The 19399-nt window shown below is 36.2% G+C and overlaps 2 protein-coding genes across 2 annotated transcripts; one reads left to right on the forward strand and one right to left on the reverse strand.

Annotated features, from left to right (window-relative positions):
• Positions 1 to 6765: 6765 nt before the first annotated feature.
• Positions 6766 to 9199, reverse strand: sdhda (succinate dehydrogenase complex, subunit D, integral membrane protein a). Its single transcript, XM_079419350.1, has 4 exons — positions 9052 to 9199; positions 8347 to 8463; positions 7956 to 8106; positions 6766 to 7753 (listed from the first exon to the last, which is right to left on the reverse strand). The coding sequence occupies exons 1-4, from the start codon at positions 9098 to 9100 to the stop codon at positions 7588 to 7590; spliced, it is 483 nt and encodes a 160-aa protein (XP_079275476.1). The 5' UTR covers positions 9101 to 9199; the 3' UTR covers positions 6766 to 7587.
• A 1103-nt stretch (positions 9200 to 10302) lies between these two features.
• LOC306871143 (mitochondrial import inner membrane translocase subunit Tim8 A-like) lies at positions 10303 to 11003 on the forward strand. Its single transcript, XM_079418861.1, has 2 exons — positions 10303 to 10497; positions 10586 to 11003. The coding sequence occupies exons 1-2, from the start codon at positions 10378 to 10380 to the stop codon at positions 10751 to 10753; spliced, it is 288 nt and encodes a 95-aa protein (XP_079274987.1). The 5' UTR covers positions 10303 to 10377; the 3' UTR covers positions 10754 to 11003.
• Positions 11004 to 19399: the final 8396 nt, after the last annotated feature.

A 19399-nucleotide genomic window follows, 5' to 3' on the forward strand; every position in this document is an offset into this window, starting at 1 on the left:
TGGACTTTTAAAGGACTAATAGTTCATTCTTCATATTCTGATTGGTGTCTGTCTCCCACAAGGTAATAGTGGTGGTTAATTATTACTATGAAATAATTTGGGGCCGGAATGTAGGAGCCATATATCGGGTTTGATTAGTCTGTTGTGATATTTCTTCTTTCCTTCTATACTGTTGTGTATATGCACGCGCGGTGTGACGTCATTTGTAACTATGGCACCGTAAGTGGTGTGGTGTGTATATTAGCGTGTGTGTTCACCTGTGGGGCATGGCGGGTTGTTTGGAGCATGGCTGCAGGGTGAGCATGGGGAAAAACTTTCTTTTGACCGTCACTACTGTCAATGACGTTACTACCATCACTATCTGTTACTGTGCGTTCTTTGATGTATCTTCCCTCGACTGAATGCATCTACCAAAGTAAGTGATTGGTGTTTGTTCTTTCTGCTGGTGAAACGGAGTAATAAAAATAACATCAGATGTAATGCTTCAGTGTGACGCGTCTTTAGTATAATCTCCTCGTGTCTTAGCCTGCTGCGGCTTTTGGATTGTTTTTGAGTATATGCCGCTACATGATTGATTAGTTCAAAAATCAGAGGTTTAGCATGGCTAAACATTTAACTAGGCTGTCTTTCCCTATAAAATCTGATCCATTCTCCGTACCTCTTATCCTCTGTTGGATCGCGGGATATAGAATATACATATATATACATATATATTGATATATATGATACAATTGTTCAACATTCAAAACGATGCAAATGTATAATAGATAGCAACAATATTGTGTACCAAAAATGAAAGCTTTGACAATTTAATTTAGTATCAGATATAGTAATATCACCCAAGAGGTCATTAATTATTAATAAAAAAATGAAAACAAATCACATTATTTAGTGCAATATCTAAAACTTTTTTTTTTTTTAATTATGTAACTGTGCAATCATTTGTCTAAAATAATTACGTATTTTTTAGCTTAGCAAAATGATGAATATTTATTTTGTGGTGTCACTCTTGTCCTGTCAATTGGGGAGAAGGATCAAGTGATAGGATCACGCTGATATAATACTAAATTCATCATTTTAATAACCAGTGGTTTAATAAACAGCGTGCTACACGGGTGAAGACACACTCTGGACAGCGAGGACTCTTCTAGGAGTGACTCAGATTACGAACATTTGCATTTTAAAGAGCCACTAATATAATTCCTGAAGGTAGCCTTTTATTCTTAAATTCACGAGTTAAAATGTTGCTCGGCCATATATAAAAAGCTACATAATTTTTACATATACATACATAATTCCAAACAGGCTATTGTCAGACTAAAATCTGCTATTGGTTGAAATAGGAAATATCTCCTTACAGGCCACTTTTAGTTTTAAATGTTGTACAAGGCATGTATAATATTACTATATATAAACATAAATATGCTAAACTATGATATCCCTTATGAAAATTAAAATTGTTTTTACTATTGTAAAAGTGTGGTAACCGTGTTTTTTTTGCAGGTTACCGTTTCAATATAGGCAGCTTTACTACAAATACCATGGTATTTATTTAGTAAAACCATGGCTAATTTTCATAAGGGATATTAATGTTTAGATTATATTTTGGTACATTTATATAGCTGAATCACAATAAAGCTCACCTGAACTTAAACTAGTTTGATTATAGTAGCCTATTTGTATAATTAGATTAGCCTACTCCTTTCAGTAGGTTGTCTATGCGTAGTTTTATACTTGTTTAAACTTTTACTGCAGAGGTAGCCTACAACATTTCTCTCCACTGTAGGCTATGTTTCAACATATATACTGTAGAAGAAAGACAATAAATCTTACTTGACCTAATGTAAAAATAAAATTCAAAATGCTTTCATTTTTGGTACACAATATCGTCGCTATCCACTATACATTTGCATTCTAGTATTACAATATATTGTGACACGATATGAATGTTGAACAATTGTATCAAAATATATATATATATATATATATATATATATATATTCTATATCCCGCGATCCAACAGAGGATAAGAGGTACAGAGAATGGATCAGTTTTTATAGGGAAAGACTGCCTAGTTAAATGTTTAGCCTGGTCACTCTTGATTTTTGAACTAATCAATCATGTTAACCACTTTACAGCACTTGTTGTGAATTTCACTGACACTGTAGTAGGGTCGCTTTGTGAAAACATCTAAATGGTAAATTATAGATCTAGTAAGACAGAAACTCACCTGTTCCCCACTCATATTGGTCTGAAAAGGTAAAGAGGTGTTTCAGGTCTCGGGAGACTAGCGTAAATTGACCAACAGCGCCACCTGCTGTTTTGGAAAAGAAAGTTGCTCAATTGCACATGTGAGAAAATCAGCCCGCACTCATGTGAGAAAATCAGCCCGCACTCGTGTGAGAAAATCAGCCTGCATGCATTTGTGAGAAAATCAAGCCAAGTTTCCTCATAAAAAGGCAAATGAGTCTCACAGTTGTAACACACAATACATATATTTGTCCATACCTCTGCATTTTCTCTCAAATAGAGTTTTGTATTTGAAAATCACTTTGCGTTTGTTTGAAAGCCGAGTTTTTCATTGCAAAGCAGATTGTGTTTATTTGCAAAACACTGGATTTGTTTGATAAATATTGACACAAAAATCGCTCCATACAGCTGTCGTCTCTCTCAACTGTCAAATATGCTACAACCTGAATGGATGCTACTGATTACTACCTCTACTAGCTTAATTGGATTTACAGCCATACATGTTTGAGCGTGCAAGTTCATTATTTAACTGTAGACGTGCGTCAGCGCTGCAGTGAGTTGAAAACCTCCTAGTCGCGGCTCATGGTTGCTTAGCAACGGCAAACACCAGGAGAGCGCAAGCTCCGGTGCGCGTTGAAAAAAGAGAAAGCGGTAAAGCTGGCGTTTCTAGATGCGAACTGTGAACGCTCCATGATTTTAAATTGTATGTATTCTGCCACATATTGATGTCTCTGGGCTAAGAACCGGGTATCCATTCACCCCAGAACCCAGGGACGGATTAACGCACTGGACCAGAGGGGGGCTCAGCCGAAATACGCTACTCCCAGAATGCGATTTCAACCGTGCCCCCTCAGATTTTTGAGGCAAGTGGATTTTGAATGCAGCTTCCAAAAGACAAAAAAAAAAAAAAATGCCGAATAATATATTTTATATTTAATAAACAGTCACACCGGTGTGATTTCCTCCCGTTGAGACATTGAGACACAGATGTCCGATCCTCCTTAATTTTCTACAGCACTGCTCATTGTAACCAATCACACATGATTCTGTTGAGTTCATGAGTACAATGGCCAATAAGAGGAGTCCAGATGAGTCATCCCTGAAACAGCTGTTTTGTTCAGTGCACGCGCTCCTGAATGAATTCTGCTCTCTGCCGATTTCTCTCATCAGAAACAACAAAGTGCAGAAGTGCTTAAGATGTAAGCAAGATATTAATTTCACAATGTAAGCAACTTCAGTGATTAATGGGAGTTTTTGAGAGTGCTTTAATTCTGTTTAAGTCAATGATAATGTTTTTTGATAATGTAAACGGAGTGTCTAATTACACTTAGTGCAAATAGCCCACCTTTTGGCAGAAGCTATGTACAATAATTCCGCCCACCAACGTGTGATTGGGACTGTCAAGATTATAAAAAGATGCTATACACCCCAGTTTCAGTGGCACAGATGGTAAAGCAAAATATTTTTGACACGATCGACCAGGGTCCGAACCCGCCTTTTGCCGAACTTTTTTTCTCCCTTTTCAAATCTCATATCAAATCTAAAAGGCTTTTATTCTTAATAAAAATTAAAGAAATAACCAAAAAGGTGTAGGTAGGGTAGGTGTAGGGAGGGCTTTATTGTATCAATAAGGTGGCATCCATTTAATAATCTGAATTCAAATTATAATTTACACTCAATATGCTATTATTGCATACTGTTTTATAATGTAATACAATACTGAAGTGCAGATAATTGCCACTATTTTGCAATAAGTAGTATAAATAGCAGAAAATCCTGCTATTTAAGGGGAAGTCATGGCCTAATGCTTAGAGAGTCGGACTCGTAATCCAAAGGTTGCGGGTTCGAGTCTCGGGCCGGTGTTGTGCGGAAAAAACACCCTGCCAAATTACGCATCCCCTAGTATTGGTAGGTTTAGGAGTAGGTGTGGGGGGATTGCAGGTGGGGGGAGTGAACGCTCGGTGGCTCCATTGCGTCATCGAGCCACCGTTTTAGCCCCGCCCAAACAAAATCCAGAACACAGAATTGGTGAAAAACTGTTTAACGATTTAACTCCACAATTCAGTACTACATAGTTCAGAGTCTTTGTAATGTGTTTAAGCAAAACATTTCTAACATTTGTAATGTGTTCAGGAACAATTCTCAGAATTCTCTTTACACAGACTTTGCGTTATCCTCAGAAACCGTTTTACCTAATAAAACGCTTAACGAGGCTTAATGTATTAAGACAGTGACATTAAAAGACCGAATTAGGTGTACGGTTTCTTAATACATTGATTGAACTATGCACAGACAAAATGATGTGGCTTAAATATCACGCAACGTGCAAACTTTCACGTTAAGCGTATTTCTTCCAACACTTAACGCCTGCATTTTAGCGCGTTGCGCTCATATTCTGGCCACATCTGCTTGCCTTTATAGTTTGCAACATAAGGTGTATACTGAGTTTAGACATTTTTATTAGGCTACTGTCTTAACCTGATTAAGTCACCTAAATAGTAAAATACTGTACATGCACCACCATCTGATTTTTGTAACCATGCATACTTTGTTCACACAGGTCACACATGTGAAGTCTGTCTGGCATATTTTTGTTGAGACCGATGCGAAAATCGGACCAAACTTTTGCTGTAAATCTTAATCGGTCGATGGAAATTGTTGAAGGGCCAAGAATTGTTCTTACTTAAATGGGACAATATCTGATTATATCATCATCATCAATAATAATAAAAATTTTGTCAAGAATGCTCCTGATTTTATTACATTCAATGTAAATGATGACTGATAATGAATAATGATAAATTAACTGAAAAATGTTGATTTTGTTTTTATAATAGGCCTTGTGGTTATATAATATTGTTCTTATTAAATTTCTTATTCCAACTTGATTTAATGATAAAATGTAAGAATTTGATATTAACACATTCATTTAATAAGGATAAGAAAAACAACTTTGGTATAAAAGCAAAAAATGCCCTTAAGGGGGAAAAAATATCACTAATATGCTTAAGTAAGAGCCAGCTCCTGAGAATTTTGCATCAGAATAAATAATATGTATACACACACACACACACACACACACACACACACACATAAAATCTTTTTTTCTTTCTGGACAAGTAAGTTTTTTTTACTTGTACAAGTGAATGACCTATTTACTTGACCAAGCACATGCAAAAGCTTAATGTCGAGCCCTGAAGTCTTTAATTATAAGCAGATTTCGTCTTCTTTTGCAGTCAGGTAAGATTAATTTTACGAGGCATTTGACTTGGCGATTGCTGTTAATTGGGGGAAGTCGTGGCCTAATGGTTAGAGAGTCGGAATAGTAATCGAAAGGTTGCGAGTTCGAGCCCCCGGCCGGCAGGGATTGTAGGTGGGGGGGAGTGAGTGTCCAGCGCTCTCTCCACCCTCAATACCACGACTGAGGTGCCCTTGAGCAAGGCACCGAACCCCCAATTGCTCCCCGGGCGCTGCAGCATGGCTGCCCACTGCTCCGGGTGTGTGTTCACGGTGTGTGTGTGTGTGTGTGTGTGTGTGTGGATTTGTTCACTACTCACTGCTGTGTGTGTGCACTTGGATGGGTTAAACGCAGAGCACCAATTTCGAGTATGGGTCACCATACTTGACAATACGTCACGACTTTTTTTTTTTTTTTTTTTTTTAATACTACTTCATACATTCTATCAATTTACAGGTCTAAGTGCTTTACTGCTATTATCTGTTATTTGTTTGTACTCTTTGTGGTTTCTGTAGGTCTACGACTGTTGTCGGCTGACAGTGTTACTGTCATTTCCTTTGTAACATATAATATCATCCCTATGGAAGAACTACACTTCACTCTTATTCTACAGTAATCAGATGAATATTTGTGATTTGGCTTCATTTTTGCTCTTTTTTTAATAAATAAGAAAAGGGCTACAGGCAGCATGCAATGTATGCCACCCACATTAAGTACTTTAACCCCTGGTTTCACAGACAAGGCTTAAGCCTAGTCCTAGACTAAAATGTAAATCTGAAACTGAAAGAAACTTGCACTGACTGATCTTAAAACATGTCAGTGTCTTTGTTTTGTCTTAAGATGAACATCAGTAATCTTTTTCTAAGGCATGTTTATAAAAATTACTTAAATGTTCTAATTGAACTATGGCTTAATCCTGGTTTAGTCTAATCCCTGCCTGTGAAACCAGGCCTAAGACTTTGAATGTTAAAGTGAAAATTAACACCTGACCACTGTTGTGAGTTTGGAACTGTTATAATTAAAAATCACAGAAGGGTAAAAACATGCAGGCAGACAATGGTATGATGTAAGCAAGACAACTACAACAAACAAAACTGATAATGGGTGTGTTACATTTATAGTGTGTGAATAATCAAGCTTTGACAATAACCAGTCATATTGGCGGCACAGAGGGGCCCCAAAATAAAATTCTGCTTAGGGCCCCATAAAGGCTTGGGCCGGCCCTGGTCAAAATAAATAGGTAAATGTCTCCACAACAGTCTGGAATCATTATTTACCCTTTATTTGAATTCTGTGAAGAGATCAAGGTCCCACTGGTGTTTCAGAGAGGTGCCCATCCACATTCAAATCAAACTTGTTGTGAAACATGCAATCCATGAGTGGTTCCATATTAAAGCCTCAGTTGCTGCTGACAAGTAAAAAATGCTGAACAAATATCAAACTCCAATAATATCTATTTTAATTATTATTATATCAGATGACTGCACTGGCAAATCTTTTCTGATTCCAACTACTAATATAGAGTATAAGACAGTCCAATGGTTTAGAATCATATTAAATTACTACATGATTTATTTTCATTTGTGGTTAGTAAACTATGACAAAAAACATCTCAGCAGTTTATTCACTGTAGCATCTTAATATTATTAAGATAAAATTATCATGCTTCAAATAAAACGAATACACAAGTGTATTCAAGTGAAGTTGTTGGTTGTAAACACAAATGTGACATCAAGCACCCAATAAAACTGAAAAGCACTGACCTCTGCTGGACATTGACAGTAACTGCTGAAACAATACATACTAACATAGTTTAGTCTTAAAGACTTGAGACCTCCCTTGTTCTCATATACAGTACTAATAAGGAAAAATCTAATTATTAACAACCGTGGTTGTCATCTGGAATGCTCAGTAAATATCCTTTTTATTTCACATCGCTCTTCATTTAGCCAACAATTCAAAAGTTTTTGTGAAATATCACTATTATTCAAACATGTAACATATGTTAGGAGATGGTATGTTGCTGAAGATCAAAATACCTTAAGTACCTAAAATGGTGATTAAGCCTTCAAACCAGTCAGTATAATCTGGCCATATAATCATATTTGCCAGAGCATGGCGACTGCCTTGCAGAGACCAACATCATGGTAATTGAAATAGCAGAGACCAAAGAATGTGGCTGTAGAGAGCAACATGACGCCAGCTTTAGCCAGCTTGACCTTAGCATCACCGTGGACATAGTCTGTTAGGACTTGACCAATCCCCCTGCAGAAGAAGAAAAACACAGAAATAAATATTAATACACAGAATAAAATAGTGCTTGTAGGATATTGAAATTATTTAAATATTGCATAATCTCACTGATGACTGAGGCACATAAAATCCACTTTCAATAAAACAACCTATAGAACAAGCATTAAGCAGGGCTCTTCAGATGTAAATGAGTGACGGATAGACGCACTCTTACCAGTGTCCATGCAGTGTGAGAGCTGCAGCAATAGAGTAATCCAGTAGCGGACCGGGACACAGGTATGCGGCTGGAGCCATACCTAACAGAACTATACTCAATACCCTTTCACCCGTCCAGTGCTTGGAGGCTGCCCTTGAACTTGAGACTGCTAAAAAACAAACAGAAATTTGACTTTTAAAATCTTAATTTTATAAAACATTAAAACATCTCCTTTAGTTCAATGTAAATGCATTCAAATGTTGTGAAATATTTTTTACTGAATGGGCAATGTGTCAACAACGTTTCATTGTTAATGTAGCACTGCTTTTGCAGCATTATAAATGGAGAAGAGAATGATCATGGAAAAAGTCAAAATATATTTTTAACAAAGATTAGTGTCATCGCTCACTGGAGTGTGCTGAAGTTGTGTGGATCCTCCCTGCTGCCAATCGGAAAGGCTCTACATCTCGATTCTTCTGATAGGCAGCCAACCCACGAGCCAAGTGTGTGTTGCAGAGAAGCACAGCTGTACATGGTATAAAATATTACATTAAAAAAATCACGGTAACACTTTATTTTAAGGTTTCCTTGTTACATGTACTTACTATTGTACTAACAATAAATTATGTTATATTACATACAAGTAACCCTAAGCCAAACCCTAACCATAAAGTAAGTACATGTAGTTAATATTACTCAGTAATTAAATGTATAATTGCAATGGAACAAGGAAACCTAAGGTGTAGTGATTTTGGTTACACTTTATTTAAAGGTGACCTTAAAATAAAGTGTAATCAAAATCACTACATTGTACAAATATAATAAAAATGTTCAGTGGCTAACATTTATGTAATGATTAAATAAATCTTTGTTGACATGCCAATGAACAGCATGTCTGTGCCATATTGTGTAATATCATAAGTCTCATATTCATTCATTCAGTCATCCGGAAAAAAAAAACACTAAAATGATTACTTACGTCTTATTCCTCTTTGGCAGAAAGTGCTTAAACGAATGAAGCTGGCCATGACTGTGCCATATTGTGTAATATCATAAGTCTCATATTCATTCATTCAGTCATCCGGAAAAAAAAAACACTAAAATGATTACTTACGTCTTATTCCTCTTTGGCAGAAAGTGCTTAAACGAATGAAGCTGGCCATGACTGTTCAACTACAAGGTCAGATAAGATTCATATTATTATGATGGCAAGGCAGTTGTTTCTGTAACAGAGGGTCATTCTCTCATGAGTCCGTTGTTTCACTATAATTATCGATAACGCCATCTATCGCTCTGGGGTAGAGGAGGCAACCAACACAGTTTTTTATTTTTTATTAACATTTTGCAAGTAGCATTTGAAATTAGAAAACATACTGTTAAGGTACAGTGATAATTAGATTTTAACAGTGAGTAAGAACAAACAACCAGTTGCGAGGCATTTAGAATATTAACAAGTTAAACATAAAATAAACAAGAGAAAATAAAATAAATACAAATACAATAATAATTATATAAAAACTAAAAAAAATGACAATACATAAATAGATAAATAAATAATAAAATGTGTTTACTTTTCGTTTTGACTCAAGGAAGGGGTAGGGAAACTTCATCTAAACATTGTATCTCTGTTCACAGAAGATTTAATAATCTTACTTAAAATCTGGTATGTTTTAACTGCTTTTTTGTTTGTTTTTAACTTACACAGGGAATCAGCAAAACTTCAGAGCAAAATACAATACCACCAGAGTTAAAGTCAATCGACAAAATGTTCTAAGAGAGTTACAAATGCATATTATCTTGAATGTAACGTTTAGGAATGAATAGTAATAAAAATAATGATATACTTAATATGAAGAAGGTCTCTCTCCCTCTCTCTTTTTTTTAAACCAAAATATGCTAATATAGAAGTTCGGGGATAAATTAATTTTAGCAAAATAAGAAAAGTCACTTTTCATTAAACACACTTACAAAATAAATGAATAATTTTTCTTCAAAATGATGACAAAATGAGAATTTGGGTGAAATGCTTTTTATTATAATTAATTAATTTAATTAATGTCTTAATGTACATTCTTATAATTTAATAATAATAAAAAAATGTCTCAACATAAATTATAATTTCTTTTTTTTCAATCCAAAGGATTGGTTTCACTGTACTTGCTCTTATGAATATGAAATTTAGCAAAAATTCGAATTTAATTTATAATGTAGTACTCTTTCCTTTTATTTGAGGGGATATTAGTAAAACCAAATAAAGCATGTTCTAATCGCAGAGAAACAGTGAGGTCAATGTTTTCAATTCTAGTCAGAGCAAGTCATGATGACGTCATATTTTCGCGGCGGAAGTAGTTGCTTTCACGTCCATGACTGTCAGCGAGCGCAGTTGCTTTATCCTTGACACGTTCCTGTGCATATAATCTGTTTCTATAAAAGTTTCGCCATGGCTGATTTTAGTTCTAGCTTTGATATGCCGTCGGCTAGTTCATCTGAGAGCGCTGAGGCTGCGGAGCTCCAGCGTCTGATCGCAGTGGAGCAGCAAAAGGCTCAGTTTCAAGCGCAGGTGGGTAACTCTTCAGTACCGCTGTGCTCTCACTCAAAACCAGTTACCAAGCCTGGCGCGTTTTAACCGCGTTTAACGTTCTATTCAGGTTCACAACTTTACGGATATTTGCTGGGATAAGTGCGTGGACAAACCGAGCTCCAAGCTGGACTCGCGAACGGAGACTTGTCTTGTTAGCTGTGTGGAGCGTTTCATCGACACGACGCTCGCCATCACCAGCCGCTTTACGCAGATGGTCCAGAAGGGCGCGCACTGACTGAAGGACAATTACCACATACTCTTCATGTTCCCGCTGTACATTAAGGAGGATGTACTTCAAGGGTGATGAACCCTTTCTCTCTCACGCATAAATGACCTTAAGTCTTTTCTTATAGACTCTGTTTATGATATGTGTATAGCAGTTAAGCGAATTCAGCCAGTGAAGAACGACTATTTCTGCTGAAAATGATCAGTATGGCCTGTTTCCATGACTGACTGTCCACATCTGTAAACCTGACTAATGGTTTAATTGGGAGTTCAAATAAATCAGAAGTTTCAATGAAACAAACGTGATTAATCTTCTGTTTTGCAAAAGAACACAACATTTATGAGCTGTTATGTTTTTGTATCAAAAGAAGAGTTTTGAAAGCTTTGCGATTCGCTGTGTATTGGCACCATATCCAATATCAGCTCTGTAATTAATTATATTATTTCTGCTTATTTAGTTTAGATTATCATCTAGCAATGTAAAGGGATTGTATATCCCTATAAATGTACTTTCTTTTGAAGAGTGCGTTTTTTTTTAAATAATCCATTTACTGGATATTATTAACACAGTTTCAAAGTTAGTGAATCCCTAATCTGAATAATTTGTTTGGGATTTCATATGTATCCCTTATCCTATATATTTTTTACATTTAGCAGTAACAAAACACAGGTGATGTAATGAAAACCAGTTTGCCTGTCCAACAACTGTTTTGTTCAGCAAATGTTTAACTTTCAGAAACTCTACTCTTGTGTCTGGTGTCATAATGAATTTCATAATACTAATGTGTGATAGAAAAAGTCAAGATCTTTGTCGCAGCATGTCTTCATTAGTGCCGCTTGCCAAATACTTTCCTACAAAGACTGTCTTTTTGATTTTCACCAGTGGTCTATACTATTACTGTTAGACAATAGCACGAGATAGCGCTTTATTATACACTACCTCTTAAAAACTCTTACAAAGCTAAAATCAGTTTAATTAGATTTTTTATATAGTTTCTGGTCTACTCTAAAACCCCAAATCTGGTTTTTCCCTCTAATCCAAAACAATACGATATTGTAAGAGGACTCTGTATGACAGGATTAGTCTTAGGGCAGCAGAGGTCTGCTTCTTGGCTTTGAGGCTTTGCCCTTCTTTGTTGTTTAGTGTGCTCAGTACAAAGTGGCCTTTGATAGAGCTGTGTGTGTAAATCTTGCAGGCAGGGCTGCTTTCAGCCGTTCTAATTAAAGTGAGGAAGCAGATAGGTTAGCTTAGTGGCCTAACTTGATTATCAGAGCATACAGGAAGCCTACAGGGTCCTCTCAAGCAGAGCCTTTGATGCTTTGAAGGAAACGGACTGGACACTGTCCCAAACGCACTGTATGTGTGTGTCTGTACTACTGAAACAAAAAATCTTAATATTATAAAATATCTAACAGCAAAATATGTCCAAAGTCCATATATTACATGGGATTAGATGTAGCTTCATAAATTTTTTCAACATGAGTAACAACAGTTTTTAATGGTAGACAACATTGTGATTTAAAAAAACAGGAAAACAAATTAAGACAACAATAAGGGTTCTGCTGAGATTGTTTAATCTTATTAAAGAAGTTGAAGCTCTGAATTAATAGCATTTTTTAATAATTCAGTTTATTTTTTCTATTATTATTATTATTGTGTATATTTCTACGTTTTTTATATTATTATTTCATTATCTTTTTAGTAAGTAGTAGTGTTTATTATTAAGCTAGTTTTTGATTATTCAAAGCATGTAAATATCAAGTGTGAGAAAGATCCATATTTGTGTTTAATCATTCATTTGAACATAAGAATAAAGGCCATCTCTTCAGTGTGAAATGAACTTCGCTTTGATGGCTCAATCTTCAGATGCTCTAGTTATGTTGTGATGAAAGATTTGACTGTGTACCGGGAACACTGGCTTGTGATGTAGGTAGGATTCAGTCTCCGTCTTATCAAGGATGCCTACTATGCCTCAGTTCTCTCTTCAAACACTTTCTTCAAAAGAGAACCCTTTGAAAGAAAAATACCGGAGTCGTTGTGGCAAGATAGGCAGAAGAATGATCAGAGAGTATTTTCAGAATGGTTGACTCATAAAATTAGAAAGAAAAAAACCCTCTTTACCACCTCTTCCATTTTTCTGACTTTGCATATGGTTACCTTCATGTATTATCCTTTTGTGATAATAAATCTACTGGAAAAAAGAAAAGAAAACATCTGGATATAATAGACTAATGTAGGAAACAGTATCTGACACTGTGAAAAATCCTCATCTTTTTTTTTTTTTTAATTATATGAAGAAAATATATCCCTGCACCTAACCTTCACAAAGAACCACTGTATGTACTTATGCCAGGCTGAAGCTTCAAGATCAACAACTTCTTAATTAAAACTTGTGTATAATAGGATCTAAATCTGGCATGTTCTGTGTCTGTGTCTGTGCCATCTCTCTTCCTGTGTCAGTCTGACAGAGTCTGAAAGACCCTAGTGTCTGAAGCTTCACTGTACACACTGAGCCTGACACCTCAGGGACAGTGGGACCTGTGTTTGCTTTGGACAGCAAAGGGGCCATCTGGGAAATCCATCCTGGTTTGGCCCCTCTCCATCTGTCAGAGTGCTGCTGTCAGTGATACGTTCATTATTTCCTCTGAAGTCTGTAGTACTTAGATTAGGAACCCTGTGTCAGTCAGGTCATGTAACTGCCATCAGTGCTTCACACAGCTAACAAAATAAAACGGTATAAATACAAAAATAAATGTTGTGAATGTGATTATAGGTTCAACATGTCACTCCAATTGATTCAACCTTACAACTTAATCTCATATAAATAACCAATAAATATTTGTATTTTTTTAATATATATATATATATATATATATATATTTAGAATACGCCATTACTCATTATTATAACCAAACTGAATCTGTATCTATAAATGTATTTATAAACTGAAGAGTAATTTGAAGTAGGCTAATGAGATGAGCAAATCTGTGCAGAATCATCACATAACAAGGCATGATGAGAAACGACACAACTTAATTCTCATTGGGTTAAACAATAAAAGCCTAAATGTATGATTTGAACACTTGGGCCAAGTACAGCCGCAGTTCAATATGAGGGAGCCTGATGTGAACTCGCTCAGTAACGATCTCTACCGATTCACTGACTGAATCACTCACCATCACCATTAATGACTCGTTAAAAAGAACCGCTTCCTAAGAGTCGTTTGTTCATGAATCAGACATCGGTGCTTGCGCTGTATTCGCCGCCGCTGCGCGCGGGTAGCTGGTACTTTCAATAAATGACTTTTATGGACGCACACGATATTTTCCTGACTAAATTGTAATATAATTGCAATTTAGAGCACTTATTGTGGCAAAAACAACAGTAACTGCAGTAATTTCCTTACACAGTCTTCTAAAGAAACTGACATTTATTTATTTATTTAGCCATTTAGCACACGCTTTTATCCAAAGCGACTTACAAATGAGGACATAAGAAGCAATCAAAACCAACAAAAGAGCGACAACGTGCAAGTGCGACATGATACAAGATTTATGCTGCCGTCATTGCACCATTCATCACCTCGTGTACTTTATGACAGCAGATAACAGACAGATTTCCATGATATATGGCAACATTTCCCTGAACGAAAAGACAGCGTGTACCCTAAAGGCATTCTTCATGCTGACAAGATCCTAAATACAGTTGACAAACCTGTTGTACCTGAGGTCAGACCAGGGCTTATGTTTATCTAGGGCAGATGCTCATATCATTGACTCCTTTCATTGATCTGTTTTTGCTGTAGGTGCTTTGTTATGGATGACTTCACCTGAGCACATGAAGAGTATGAAGTCATTATTAAAGCTATTAGTTGCTTCAGGGCTTCTCCACCCAGCAGGTGAGCAGGTTTTGTTTGATTTTGTTATGTGTTTCTATGTGTTGTAATGCCTCTCGGCCGTATAAATGTCTTGAAGGAACTGACTCAGGACTTCTGCTTTCCAGTCAGGGAATTATATTTATCATAACAACACCTCAGAATATATGTGCAACACATATGTAATTGTCTATGTTACCACTAGGAGTCACTGTTACTGCAACCATCTGTGTCCTGCGAGGTTGTAAAAACCTTCTTCTGACAGTTGTGTTGACAATATAATCCACTTAAGTTATGGATATTTAGACTACAGACACTGTTCAGATGGGACAGCCATGTGGACTGTATAAGGAGCAGCATGAATATAATCATAATTTCATCATGTTTTTTTCTCACTTCTTTTATCTGCGTATGGTTCAGTTTTATTTAATTGCTTTATTTTCACTCAAATAGTTTAGCATAACAGTATGGAAAGGATTGATGGCTCGTCCCTGGTGGCTAATATAATGTGTTTTGCTCATAAAAAACAAGCATTAAAAAATTAATGATGTGGTACTTTATGATGCAGTTATCTTGGTCAAGCAAGGTCTTACAGTTTAGAGTTTAACAACATTCCTTTCATTCTTCAGAGCAGATTTAAACTTATATGACATGTGTAGAATGCTTGATGAGTTTACTGTCTTTACTTGCCAACATGTTGCAACCTCTAAATGGTCAATCCAGAGGACAGGGTTTCTGAAAACAGATGTTTATGGTTATTTCAAGTCATATTTACCATAATATGAAAGAACATCAGCACACCCTGGGGAAAAAAAGGAAGTGTGGGCAAAGAGGTGTACCATGCTGCAGAATATAGCAAACTTCGCTCATGGACACAGCGCCAGTTTTCAGAAGACGAGGAGGAATTAGAGTTTGCTGCCTTGTGTTACAAAGTGGCTTAAGCTTTTCTTTAAATCCACACGGTTTCTTTTAACCATCATCTTAACATCTCTTTCTCGCCAAAAGATTTATGCTTTGCAAGTCGTAAACAACAATCCTCTTCTCTTTCATCACTCTCCTCGTTCTTCCTCTCGCATTGTTGTTTTTCCTCTCTGTGACTCGGTTTTGTTCCTTTTATCTATTTTATGGTCATAAGCAGAGCCACACATGGTACTGTGATGAGAAACAAAGATCCATGGCAGTTTACGTGCATGTGTGTGTGTGTGAGAGAGGCCATCTGAACTCACTGTTCTCTTTATACAGTTCACTCCACTCCACTGTGTTTGCAGAGCCTGCCGTGTGGGTGATTGAGGATTGGTGTCCAGATGTGAACCATTTAAGTAGAACATTGTCCAGCGTGCATAAATGTATCTGTGTGTGTTAGATCCAGTAGCACATTTCTCATCTCGTCAATCTTCAAGAAATCTTACCCATAAGTATTTCTTTTCATCTCTTTATGTGTCTGTATTCAGACATTGCGAAAGAACAACTTGTGAATATCTTTCCCTTCCGTTTAATCCTCAGGGAGCCAAGCACTGATATTGATAATGCATTGCTTTCCCCTCTTAAATGTATATTTTTTCTTTTTTAGAGTCATGAATATCATGATGTTTATGCATATTTTGTTTTGTGGTGAAGTTAAGTATTGGAAAAATGTAATGCTGAGTTTTAAAGGTCACACACGTTTTACCACTGTTATAATTAACCATACAAGCAGCCAGCAAGTGAACACCTTTTTCCTGGAATATTCCTAAACCTCAATTTACTTGCCTGTAAAATACCTGAAAATGCATACAGTTGTATTGACCTCTATAAACGCTTCCTGGTACGTTATAGAAGGCTGGAACTTTAGTATGTTTTTAAGTATGTTCAGTCAGAGTTTCATTAAAAAAACAATAAAAAAATAATTTGGAATATTTAGCTACAGTTTACTAAAGCACTCTGTTATATAGCATTAAAGTTGGTGGTTAAAAAGTCCACTGATTCATTTCTGCCATGTTTAAAATACAGCATTATATATTTTTTATTTAATATTTACACAAAGTAGGCAGCGATGGTATCAGTAGGCACAGTATAGACAAATATTTTACTGCCAAACTGGTTGCTATAAAACATTTCATAGTGTGAGCTGCTGTTATATGTAATTTCAGCTCATATTTAATGTGAAGAACAAGTACTGTGCAATTGCTAAATACAGTATAAACAAGTTTTGCCACAGTGGGTCTTAGAATGTTAAAACACTAATTTTATCATCCAGACCTTTAGACAGAGTGACTCGGTGGAGTTTTCTTCATCTGGAAGTCACATAATAAGCACGATGTGTATTTAGAGAAAACATTTAGGTGGAAATGGGAGATGCTGCTGTGGCTGATGCTGGTAATTGGCTACTTTCTGTCATTTTGCACATACAATTGTATTTAACTTCTTTTCTACTCTATTGTTCTGTATCCTGAACGTTCCACCTTGTGCTTGTGAGTGTAAAATGGAGGGTTCCTCCCACATCTAAGCTTATATAAAGGTCAGACAGTCAGTGGGTGGACTATGCCTGGGCTCTGCTGTCTGTGAAAGCAATCACAATGGCTTTAGGCAACTGGGGAGGAAGTGAACACATGCTAGTGTCATCAGTCGTTCCTCCTGGTGACTTTAGTGAGGCCTTTCTTTCTCCTCAAACGTTTTTCTTATTTATGATGGGAAGGACCGCATTTAGCTGGACACTGTTTCTGTCTTTTTTTGAGGAGCAGGCTGATTCACTTCCTAGCGTGATGTTGTTGGGTTTTGCTCCAGACACTTCGGGCCAGTGATGGTTATCACAGGGCAACAGTGGAAAGCAGGACTGAGACTGTTTTTTGAGAGGATCATTTATTTGTTTATTTTTTCCCATTGAATTCGAGGTTTTACCACAAAACGGTCTGAATTGTGACACCACATCTTCAGAGTATCAACCATATGACTTAGTTTACTGAATGGCATATTTCTGTCTGGTGGGACTCATTTCTCATTGGTGTTCTTGCTGTCTCCTTGTTGTTGTGAAATGATGAAGAATGCTCCTCCAACTGTCTCAGTGCAGCATTTGGCTGCCGTGATAACTAACATATCCTTGGAAGGGAGGAGAGGTTCCCGGTTTGCATCAAACCTTCTGGATCACACAGAATAGAAAAATATCAGCTCTTATTAAAGTGACATAGCATACGTGCTGGAACTGTTAATGCATAGGCTATTTTTTAGATTTACTTTATTACTACTACAGGAGCTTTAAAACTCATTCTGGACATTGTGTAGAGACAGAGTAATGCGGAAAAGAAATCAGTTTTTGAATCTCTTTGGAAACAGGGCTTGGGGAGCATTGTTTCATTAAGCTCTTCTCATAAAACCATGACCTCATAAGAAATTATCAAACAGCATGCACCAGATGTGCACTTTTAACTGTAAAATTTAGAAATACTTCTGTATGGTAACATTAGCTGCTTTGTATCTACACTGTAAAGTAAAACTATTTTTCTACAGTTGTAAACAAAAAGTTTATTGGAGTAGCCTATGTTTTACAAGAATATAAGATTTCAGTTTTACTACTTAGACATTTCATGTTTAATTCCATATTATTCCATTGATATTCCATTAATTCCATACCATAGATACCCATCCTATGGTAGAAACAGAAAAGCAGAGAGAGAAAAATTAGTATAGCTGCTCTTCAACCATTTCAAGCAAAGAATGATAACGTGCATTTGATCAGATATAACTGGAGTACAGGGTTATGAGATGCATTAAGTGAATGCTTGGTTAAAGAGATTTGTCTTCAGTCAAGATTTAAACAACATGAGTATGTCTGAACCCCAAACCTACTCCTAGGTACTAAACCATTTAGGGCCTTTTAAGTAAGTTGTAATATTTTGTAACTGATATAGAACCTAATAGGTAGCCAGTGTAGAGATTGTAAAATTGGGTAATATGATCATGTTTTTTTGACCTGGTGTAAGGACCAGCTGCATTTTGGACTACCTGTAACTTGTTTATTTAAGATGCAGGACAACCACCAAGCAGTGCATTACAATAGTCCAGTCTAGAGGTCATGAATGCATGAACTAGCATTTCTGCATCAGAAACAGGTCCCGTGTGCTGTAGCTTGACGATTTTTAAGATGGAAAACTGCTGCAATGTGAAATATGATTTTTTTTTAAAGACAATGCTTTCTAATATAACACTAATTCTTTTGACTGTAGAGGAAGTAACAGTACATCCGTCTAGATGGAAATTGTAATCTAAGAGTTTCTGGGTACTGTTTTGTTTTTTGTCCAATAAGTAATATCACTGTCTTACCCAAATTTAATAGGAGAAAATTATTGGTCATCCAATCTTTTAAATAAAGAACCTTTTTGTCTAAATCGTTCCATAAAAAACCTTTAACATCTGAAGAACCTTTCTGTTTCACAAAAGGTTCTTTGTGGTGAAAGTTCTTTAGATTATAAAAAGGTAAGAAGGAGATGGTTCTTTAAAGAACCTTTGACTGAATGGTTCTTTATGGAACCAAAAATGGTTCTTCTATGGCATTGCTGTGAAGAAACTTTTGAAGCACATTTTGAAGAGTGTACACTCTGGACATTGCTTAGATATTTGAACACTCTGTTATAGCTTAGATAATTTTGAAGTTTCATCTGGTATTGCTGAAATATATTGTTGAATATCATCAACATAACAATGAAAGCTAATCCCATATTTTTTGATAATATTACCAAGAGGCAACACGTATATTATAAAAATAGCAGAGGGCCTAAGACAGATGCTTGTGGCACTCCATACTTTCC

The sequence above is a fragment of the Barbus barbus genome (genome assembly GCF_936440315.1).
Source record: "Barbus barbus genome assembly, chromosome: 6".
NCBI classification, from domain to species: domain Eukaryota; kingdom Metazoa; phylum Chordata; class Actinopteri; order Cypriniformes; family Cyprinidae; genus Barbus; species Barbus barbus.